General features: G+C 47.9%; 1 protein-coding gene across 1 annotated transcript in view; it reads right to left on the bottom strand.

The window, feature by feature from the left end:
- Positions 1-1584: 1584 nt before the first annotated feature.
- The window catches only part of DLAT (dihydrolipoamide S-acetyltransferase), a 9908-nt gene continuing 1021 nt past the window's right edge, over positions 1585-10471 (bottom strand). The window contains exons 2-15 of the mRNA XM_014309688.2: positions 10448-10466; positions 9381-9482; positions 8823-8947; positions 8552-8708; positions 7455-7581; positions 6981-7168; positions 6411-6576; positions 6133-6200; positions 5392-5475; positions 5201-5308; positions 4644-4759; positions 4224-4386; positions 3615-3751; positions 1585-3172 (exon numbers count right to left, since the gene is read on the bottom strand). Of these exons, the coding sequence (XP_014165163.1) occupies positions 3043-3172; positions 3615-3751; positions 4224-4386; positions 4644-4759; positions 5201-5308; positions 5392-5475; positions 6133-6200; positions 6411-6576; positions 6981-7168; positions 7455-7581; positions 8552-8708; positions 8823-8947; positions 9381-9482; positions 10448-10466 (1690 nt within the window). The 3' untranslated portion in view covers positions 1585-3042. The remainder of the gene's footprint in view (positions 3173-3614; positions 3752-4223; positions 4387-4643; positions 4760-5200; positions 5309-5391; positions 5476-6132; positions 6201-6410; positions 6577-6980; positions 7169-7454; positions 7582-8551; positions 8709-8822; positions 8948-9380; positions 9483-10447; positions 10467-10471) is intronic.

Genomic DNA, 10471 nt, shown 5'->3' with positions numbered 1-10471 from the left:
GGACAGCAGGTGGCTGCTCTAAAGAAATGCTCTTTTTGGATAAAAAATTACCCCAAACTAACGCAGAAATTGCCAGAAAGACTGTGGCTGGGTAATGCTGGAAACGATAGAACTCGTTAGTAGTTTGAATCAATTACTTAACTAATAAAATTTAAGTAATGGTTTAAATTCAATTTTAAGTAATCATTCAAATTCAAGGAATGGCTTAAATTCAATTTTAAGTAATGGTTTAAATTTAAGTAATATTTTTAATAACATTTTAAATAGTTTTAATCAATTTTGAGTATTATTTATAATTTATTTTTTAAATTGCCTTTTAATTAATTGTTTTCCGTAATCCTGGATATTCTTAGGCAGCATTTAGCAAAGCTGTTGTAAGACACTTCTGCACAAACACAGCTTGGGAAAACAACTGAGATTTCTTGAAGTTTTGGCAGATTATACAACAAAATCCCAGAGTGAAAATCTTTGGTAGGAGTGGGGTTAAGGGCATTTTTAATTCACTTTTTACTCATGAGGGGTGAATATCTCAAATGCCTTTAGAGATGCAAGCAGAAAAGGAAGGCTGGAGGAATAGCACAAAAAATGAGTCAAGACTGTAAATTTTCAAAGAATAGCTGAATATTTAGTTACAGAATTCGTGATGTGCTGTAGTAAAGAACCACCAAGGCCCACACGCTTTACTGCAGGGACAGTAGTGATGGTTTTTTGGTAAATAAATAAACGGACAGGATGCCATGGTTAGAGCAGCTCTCTTTAAGTATTTAATGCTGAACAACCTGTCACACACAGCCCCACGGGTGAGCAGAGCAGAGAGGAAGCTGCAGACAGCAAAAAGCAAAAGATCTGTGTGAAAAATGCATGTATTTTATGATTGGCTTTTCGCACATATTAAAATGAATATTATATGTGTTGTGTTAAAAAGTGATGCTGTGTTAATTCTTTTAAGTGCTGTGTTAAATACAGTTTTAGGTTATAAGAATTGTTAAAATAGAAACTATGCTATGTAAGATGCTTTGTTTAAAAGAAAGGACTTGCAGCGAGACAGCAGCCACAGGACACCCGAATCTTTCAGAGAAAAAGAATTTATTGCCTTTTTATCAGAAGAAACAAACTTCTTCCCACCTTGAAGGCGCTGTTAAGATTTAGAAGAAGAAGCTGACACTGCCCAGACAGAATCCTGTATTTGAATGGAATTTTATGCCTCAAGTATGAAGTATATGAATATGCAACAGGCTGTTGCTTTTAAGAGTTAATCCTCTGTTAATGTGGGTCCTTTTTCAGGCTTGTGATGCCCAGAAAAAGGTACCCGGCCATCCGTAACTCTTTGTTTTTATTGTCTCATATTGTCCTAATTCAATTTGTCCAAATTGTTATTACTCTAGTCGTGTTGCTATTTTTTTAACCATTTTATTACTATTAAACTTTTAAAAATTTTAAAAACAAGTGATTGGCCTTTTTCACGATCTGTGATTACATCTCAGGTTAATAGGGTGAGTCGCACTGTGAGACTGAAAGGCTGCAGAGCACTGAGCCACAGCAGGAAAGCCACACACAGCTGAAGAGAAAAGCACTGGGACATGGTTTAGTAGTTGTCAATTCCCAACATTTAATGGAACATGGGTTCACTAGAGCCAGTCTGGAATCAGGGTATTTCAGGTCATTCAAGAAAATCCAAAATCTTAATGCACTTTTTTTTTTTTGCGCTTAAGCAAGGCATCACAGCAACCACACACTAAATAGTTCCCACAAAAATATTTAATTTCCACAGTATTTTCTTTCAGTATCTTTAGTGAATTATGTAGAATTTTACAGGAGACAGTACTTAATACAATATACAGAATAACAGGATCAGCCTGAACAATTTCTTCCTTTTTTTTTCAACTCTGCCCCCCTATTTAATTCTCCTGGTCACTCTGTCATTACTGCACATTTGTCCTTTTTTTTTACATGAACATTTCCATGTGGAAAGTGGAATTTCAGAATGTTCAGCACTGCAGCCCTTGCAGGCTACAATGCCTGGGGTAACTGGACACGAGTCCAACAGACTAGAGAAGCACCTTACATACAATATGTACATGGAGAGCACATTCTGCAGCTTCACTGGGGTTGGACAACATGGACAATCCAGGGAAGGTCTGCAATTCCAGTGGCTAAAGTCAGAGCTTCCTATGTTAGAATGCCTGAAATGAAAAATCCCAAACATCCCAGTCCTCACATGATTCCCATCCCCTGCTGGGGTTATCAGCATGTGTGATTTGCCTACACTGCCTTCCACCACACATTGAACATTCTGCAAAACAGTGACTTCCATGGCACCAGAGCCCGGGGTTAACTCAGCCACAGGAACAGCAGCTGCACAGGTTCCACAGCAGAAGCAGATGGCAGTGAGAGTCCATGAGAGACAGCACAGCACGTTGTGTGGTGCCCCAGAGCTGGGACCCCACGGCCCGCAGAGCTCCTTCACCTTAAAGTGCTCAGGGAGCTGAGAAGGTCCCGGCCAGAGCCAAATTCCAAACAGGAATTTTGGAACAGCAGCGCTGGCCTTTGGGACTCTGTCCCCAGCCCTGCTGTGCCACCTCCCAGCCCAGAACAGCAATGGGGCAGTTCCCCTCCTCTTGTCCCTCCTGCGGCCACCTCACCTGCGCTCCTGGCAAGAGATGTTTGAAATTCCAGGCTCTGACAACACCAAGGTCATGAAACTGTTGGTGTGCAGCCCCTGCGCACCCGAGTTTAGAAGCAGGTGGCACAATGCCAGGATAATTTTGTTTTATTTAAAATCTGGGACGCTTAACTCTGTTTTGGAAGAGTTTGCAAGTTAACTAACTGTATAAAAATACAGTGTAGCTGTAATATTGCTCTGAAAAGCACTTTTGCAAACTTTTTTTTTTCTGTACAGACTGGTAAATAACATTACCAGATAATATAATACATTTTTTAAATAAAAAAAGGAACTCTCTCAAAGTCTGAACACTAAAGTCTAAATAGCTTGTTTAAAACACAACAGTGTGACCCATGAAAATTCTGCTTTGCATGGTTAAATTATAGCAGCATGGTTACTGGCTTTTCAAGGAAGTTCTTGAACTCAGCAAGCCACTGTGCTCCAACTGCTCCATCCACAACACGGTGATCACAGCTCAGGGTGACAGACATCACGCTGGCCACGTCAAAGCTGGGAGAAAAACAACAAAAAAAGGGTTAAAAACACACCTCTCTGCAAGGCAGTGCCACTTACAGAGCAGAAAAGCTACTTGGAGAGCCAGGAATAGCAGCTGGTGCCTGGTGACAGATGTTTCCCCCAGTTGCACTGGGGAGCAGATCATGTTCATTCCTTCTCTAGGAAAACCAAGGAAGGAACTTCCCAGAGGCACTAAAAACACCTCTGTGTGCTCCCCTGAGGGCAGGGAGCTCAGCTCTCCTTGCCCCAATCAAATTTTAGCTCCAAGCAAGGGGATATTAATACAGGATCCATCCTTTAAATGCAAATTGAAGAAAGTACTGAAAGCACTGTCTCAACAATACATTTTAAGGTTTTTAAAATTATTATCTAATGTAGGTGTTAGGAACTGAGGCATGATTTCAGAGTTTGAGTTCAGGATCAGAAGGAAACTCACCCTTTCTCATTATCAGCTGGTACTAGTATTTCTTTTGAGGAACCCACTGCCAGGATGCAGGCTTGAGGTGGATTGATTATGGCAGAGAAATTCTTAATCCCATACATTCCTAAATTGGAAATTGTGAAAGTACCACCCTAAAAGAAAACAAACACATTCAGGGGCAAACTCACAAAAACTGTTTTATGTGGGAATATGAGGAGAGGGGGGGACCTCATTCCAGTCTGCAGCTTCCTGAGGAGGGGAGGCTCTTTGGTGAGGAGGGACAGGATCCAGGGAGAGCTGGAGCTGTGCCAGGGGAATTTGGGCTGGAGATCAGGAAAGGTTCTTCCCCAGAGGGTGCTGGCACTGCCCAGGCTCCCCAGGGAATGGGCACAGCCCCAAGGCTGCCAGAGCTCCAGGAGGGTTGGACAGTGCTCCAGGGATGCCCAGGGTGGGATTTGGGGTGTCAGTGCAGGGCCAGGGGCTGCATTCAATGACCCCTGTGGGTCCCTTCCCACTCAGCACATTCTGTGATTACTGAACGAGGCTCAAACATCACAAAACAGCCTTTGCTCCTTTCAAACAAGTCAAGAGCAGCAGAGTTTAACAGCACCTCGGGTGTCTGACCTGGAATTCGTGAGGCTGGAGCTTGCCCTCCCGGGCTCGGGCTGCCAGGGAAGCCACGTCCTTGCTGATGGCAGCCAGGCCCTTGATGTGGGCGTTGAACACGATGGGGGTGATGAGCCCTGCCGGGGTGCTCACAGCCACACTCACGTCCACCACATGATTCCTGCAACACACACAGCAGCTGAAACCACTCCAGCAAGGGAGCAAACAGGAAAAATAAAAACAGTCCAGACAACCCAAAATTAACATGAATTTGCGACAATTATTTCACCTTTCCCACCAGCCTTAGACTCAAAGATGTTATCACTTTAACAGAACCTCTCAGCTTCACATCATATTTTTCCCCTCCCTCAAATCCCAGAAGTTCTGTTTTGCCATGAACAAAGGAAGTTTCTGGCTCTGACCATGCCATAAACTTACTGCCTAATAACTGTGTCCATCCATGAAGAATTTGCCTCAGGCACTTTCAAGCATGCCAGTGCAGAAGCTTTAATTATGAAATCATTGACAGAAAGCTTAATGTTCTCTGAGACCTCCTGCAAATGAAGAGATTCCAGGTGTCAGTTTGTCCCCTACACATCACCCCAATTAACAACAGCAGTCACTGCAGTTCACAGGAAACATTAGAAAACAATCACACCACTTGCAAGCATTAAAATTCAAGGATAATTTAGAAGGTGAAAGTATCTCCTTTATAATTTAAGAACACAGGTTTTGTTAATGTTTTGTTTTCCTCAAACTTGGCTTGGAATTTTTTTGCCTAATTTTTTTACCTTTCTTCTTATTAAAAATCTTTCTATCCTTTTATTTTCCACCTGAAATAATGAATCACCACCAAGCAGAGCTCAGAACAGCCCCTTAGGGAAGTCAGGAAGGAGCAGATATGAGGAAAATCTCATTCTGACACAATCTAGAACTGACCCACAAAAGGCACTCAAAAGAATGGTTTTTTCCCAAGGCAAGATGCCAGAACTCACCTGATTGAGCTCCTTCCTTAGCACCAGGACTTTCCCCATGTTGACATCGATGGACAGGTAGTAGTGAGGTATTGTTTGTTTGGACTGCATCAGCCTCTGAGCAATGACCTGGGGTGTGCAGAGCATGGACACAAATCAGCCTGGAACCCTCCCAGCCAGAACAGCGGCCTTGGCACAGACTGAGCCCTTACCCTGCGGATGTTGCTGATGGGGATGTCTGTGAAGGTCCCCTCGGGTGCTGCTGCCACCCCAGGAACTGCCTCCGGAGCTGCAGCCTGCAGGGAACACCAGCGTCACCCCAGAAGCACCCAAAGGCAACTGCAGCTCAGTGCTGAGGCTGAGCTGCCCCTGGGAAAGAGCAGCAGTCATTTCCACCTCCCCAGTGCCCACCAAGCTCCTTCTGACCCCTCTGTTTGGTTACTAAATGCAGCATGGAGTGATTTAGTAGCTCAGCACTGAGATGTGCTGCTGTGAAGCTCCCAGCCCAGCCAGTCCTGCTCTGGTTGTTGCACAGACAGCAGAGCTGTGCTGGGGGGCTCTCCCAAACTGCAGCACACAGAAAACACCTCCATCAGCTCAGGGACAACACAAACCACAGCATCAGAGCACTTCTGGGGCAGCAGTGACAGGCTGGGCTTTGCTAGGTCTGGCTTTCCTTCTGACCCCCTCTCTTCAGCAATCTGGACCAGCTGGGACTGGGCGACCTCAGCCCACGAAGATTTAGCAGCGCACTATTTTTGTTCTCAGTGGAATATCAAAGGGACAAACAAAGGGAGAAGCCTTCACCAGTGTCTCTGGCAGGTTAAATTTCCCAACCTTACAGTCACCACCACCCACACAATCCAGCAATGCCAGTTCCATGCAGGAACTGCCCTTCCACAGAGCTTTCCATGCCTGTAAAATCCCTTCCCACAGATTTCCAGCCTACTCACTGGAGCAGCCTTTGATGGCACAAATGACTCCACATCTTTTTTGGTGATTCTGCCATCTGGTCCAGTGCCTGAAAGGGACAAAGGAAAACAGGAGAGGATTTTGATTATTTCCAACACGGCTTTGCTTCTAAAGCAAAGTTTCATTCAGTTTTATTCAACAGAGAGAATCACTGGACACAACCCCTGGTTCACAGCTGCAGTCAGGAAGAACAGGACAATATGGATCTACAGGGACAGAAAACTGACAGTGAGAGCAAAGAAGGGGAAAGGAAAGGTACCTTTCACTTGGGTAAGGTCGATTCCTTTCTCTGCTGCCAACTTCTTTGCCAGGGGACTGATCACGACCCTTCCTCCTTTGCGGGGTGGCCCTGCTGAGGGGGCTGCTGGAGCAGGAGCAGCAGCAGGCTGGGCAGGAGGAGGAGCAGCTGCAGGAGTTGCCATCACCTTAACAAAGAATCAAAGCCATCAGTGGAAACCACAGCAAGAGAACTGGCCCATCTAATTATCAATCAAGAGATAATGACTCGTGTGCACAAAGCTTCCCAGAAATTAAATCAGAAACTCACTGGGAAGGAGGTCAGCTGAATAAAAAACCAAATAAAATAAAGAACTTGAGCTCCCCATTTTCAAGGATGAGGAATCAGAACTGGCACAAGCAACAAGCTGGGAAAAAGATCAGAATGAAAGAAACCTGCTGTAGGTCTTGGAGGGCAAATTAGTGATCACTTCTCAGCACATGGATCAGCCTTGCACTCACAAATCAGAACACTCCTGTTGAAGCCTGGGCTTCACACTGTCAACAACAGCTCAGCTCAGGCCTCTCAGTGGTGCCCATGAGTTCTCCTTACCTGTGGAGGAGGAGGAGGAGGAGCTGGTGCCTTCATGTCAGTGACTGCAGCAGCCTGGTAGTCAGCAAAGGCTGGGATGTCAGCCTCCTTCTCCACAATGATGCACAGGGGAGTTCCTAAGGGCACATCTCTTGTTCCTTCAGGCACCAAGATCTTTGCCAGGTAGCCTTCCTCCTGCACTTCAAAGCCTGCAGGGGAGAGAAACAAACAACACTGAGGAGCTCAAGGGCTGCTCCAAGTGCTGCTGCTGCTGGAGACTGGCAGCTGAAGCAGGAGAACCCTTCCCAGCAGGGAACTTAGCACTTGCTAAGAAGGATTGATGAGGAAATAGAAGTGCTTTTAGGAGCTCTCCAGTGGGATGAGATGTTAACAAAACCTGTCCCACAGCACCACCCCCTGAGCAGCCAGAGGAGCTGGCAGAGGCTGCTCAGGGCCCTTCCAAGGGCACCTCACCCACCTTGGCCGGGGACTCACCGATTGTGGCTTTATCTGTCTCAATCTCAGCCAGCAAGTCTCCCTCATTCAGCTTCTCCCCAACCTTCTTCTCCCACCTCTGCACTGTGCCCATCGTCATGGTGGGTGACAGAGCAGGGAGGGTGATCTGGGAAGGCACAGAACACAGCACAGTCAGAGCCTGCTCATCCCCAGGCCTCAGCAACACAGGCTGGACTCCTGAGAAATGATGCCAACCTAAAGAAGCAGCTTTAATGCACTCCTAGTCTGGCTCCATGACAGCCAAGCAGGGCTGTCCCTCTGTGCTGCTTTGGCTTCTGTTAGCAAGGCCTGAGCAGGAGACCAAGCAAGAGCAGAGGGCAAGAAATGAATAAATCAAAATTATCATCACTGCCATCACCCTGCAAGGCTAAGGAAGGCTGCAGCAAGTCACTTTGTCACTGTGACGCACACATGGGGAGCAAAACTGGGCAGAGGGGGCAAGCAGAGGGAAGAAAGCAACTTTAGTAGCCAAAACACACATTTAGAAGCCATTCATTAATTATTTTATGCCTGACTTTGAGTAACATCTCACATAAATCAGTTCCCACATGTGGGATGGGGTTCAATATTCCAGATTTTCTTTCTCAAAGGGGTGTCAAAGCAACCCCCTGCACAAAGTGCTCAAATCCATCCGTGGATACACTTCAAAAGCCAAGCAAAGCAAAAAGGTTATACCCAAACACAATTCATTATTAGTCACCCACAGACACATCTGGTGTGGTCACCAGAGCACCACAGGCTGGAGTTCTGCTCTGAGATATGAGCAGAGCCTACTCACACTAAGCACAAGGTCTTTTTACACCACAACTGTCCAAAAAATGCAGATTTAACTCATTTTTCAAAGCAACAACCCTGGAGGTACAAGCCTCTCCTCCACCAGCAGCCGGGATGCTGAAATTAATTTATTAAAAAAGGTTTCTGAGGTGTCCCCCAACACCTGCTCTAAGCACACCACAAGTGTGGCACAGTTAATAAATTCTCCAGACAGTTTTTATGACAAAATCCCCCACAGGCAGCAATGCCAGGGGCAGAAAAAGAGTGCAAGAAGCCTTAAAGCAGGAGCAGTGCTCTCTTACCTGCATGTGAGGAGGGTAAGAGCTGCCAGGGGCCTGAGGAGAAGGCTGAGGTGGTGGGGAGGGGGCTGCAGCTGGAGGGGGAGGCACTGAGGCTGCAGGGGCAGCAGCTGCTGCAGAATCCAGGGTGTAGTTTTTGAAGGCATCAATATGTTCAGGCCTAGAAGAACACACAGAGCCCCAAAGCCCATCAGGTGACGGTCTGTCTTTCACTCAAGACACCCCAGAAGCCCCAAGAGGGGGAATTCACATCAAGGGTTAGGAAAATACATACTTTTCTACTGTGATACATATTATGGCCCCAATAGGAACATCCCTTGTTCCTTCAGGCACCAGGATCTTGGCCAGGTAACATTCCTCCAGGCTCTCAAAGCCAACTGTAGCTTTGTCTGTCTCCACCTTTGAGAGAGAACAGCAAATGGTGAGCCCAGGGCCCCCAGGGTCACAGTTCTGGAAAAATCACCCTGAGGCAGCAGCTCTAGGGAAGTTTGCCCTCAAAACAGCTCTGAGAGGCTGACAGTCACTCCTTCCCACCAGCATCCATTGGGATATGGGATCTAAAATCTGCCTTCAGGCAGGGACAGCCCCCAGGCCAGACATGCAGTTCAAGAGAGACAGCCCAGCCTGGTCCCCAGGATAGCTCTGCTATGAGATCCCCTCCAGCCCAGCCTCATCCCCAGGATATTTCTGCTATGAGATCCCCTCCAGCCCAGCTTCATCCCCAGGATATTTCTACTAAGAGATCCCCTTCAGCCCAGCTTTGTCCCCAGGATATTTCTGCTATGACATCCCCTATGAGATCCTCCTCAGCCCAGCCTCGTCCCCAGGATACCTCTGCTATGAGATCCCCTTCGTTGATCTTGTCCCCCTCCTTCTTCTCCCAGCGTGCGATGGTGCCCATCTGCATCGTTGGGGACAGCGCTGGCAGTGCCACCTGTGGAGGGACAGGGCAGTGTCACAGCCAGGCAGATCCAGCAGCAGGCAGCACACACGGGACAGAAACAAATCCTCAGCTCATGCGGGGCACAGATCTGCTGCAAATCCCCAGCACTGCCCCGAGCTGCTGGTGAAGGACCCTGGCAAAGCCGCACTGGGTGCTGAGGGCAGAGGCTGTGCTTGCCCCATCCCAAGAAGTGTTCAAGGTCAGCCTGGGTGGGGCTTGGAGCAACCTGGGACACTGGAAGGTGTCCCTGCGCATGGCTTTAGGGTCCATTCCAACCCCATAAGACTCTATGATTCTGCCAAGAAAGGGTTACAGAGAGCCAGGGCTTGGCCTGGGTCTGCCAAGGACCAACAGGGTGCTGGGATAAAGGACAGAGGTGATGGAGGGAGCACCCAACAGCCACCCAGGGACTTTAGACTACGTGGTGCCAAAGACACAAAAAAATATCGATTTTCTCCCAGTTTGGGTGGCCAGGCGTTGGAACAGGATTACCCACGGAGGCGGCAGAGTTCCCATCCCCGGGGGGCGTCTAAGAGCCATGTGCGTGGGGGGCTCCAGCGCAGCGCTGGCTCGCTGATCCTAAAGGACTCTTCCAGCCTTCATGATCCCATAACTCAATCCCCGAGGCAAAGTGAGCCACATGGGGAGGGGACGGAAAACGGAGAGGGGAAAACGAAGGGGCAGAGGGGGAATGCGAGGGGGAAAGAGAAGGGGAAAGCGAAGGGGAAAGCGAGGGAGAAAGCCAAGGAGGAGGGAGGGGGAGAGGGAAGGGGCAGGGACGGGGAAAGAGAAGGGGCAGGGACAGGGAAAGTGAGGGGGAAAGCGAGGGGGAAAGCGAGGGGGAAAGCGAGAGGGAAAACGAGAGGGAAAGCGAGGGGAAAAACGAGGGGGAAAGCGAGGGGAAAAGCGAGGGCACACGAGGGACAGGCGGGGCAGGCTCCGGGGGTGACTCTCACCTTCTGGTGTGCCGGGAGGCTGCA

This window comes from Geospiza fortis, unplaced genomic scaffold, assembly GCF_000277835.1.
Source record: "Geospiza fortis unplaced genomic scaffold, GeoFor_1.0 scaffold183, whole genome shotgun sequence".
NCBI lineage: Eukaryota > Metazoa > Chordata > Aves > Passeriformes > Thraupidae > Geospiza > Geospiza fortis.
Note: the sequence above shows the minus strand (reverse complement) of the source record. Positions and strands in the feature narration are given on the sequence as shown.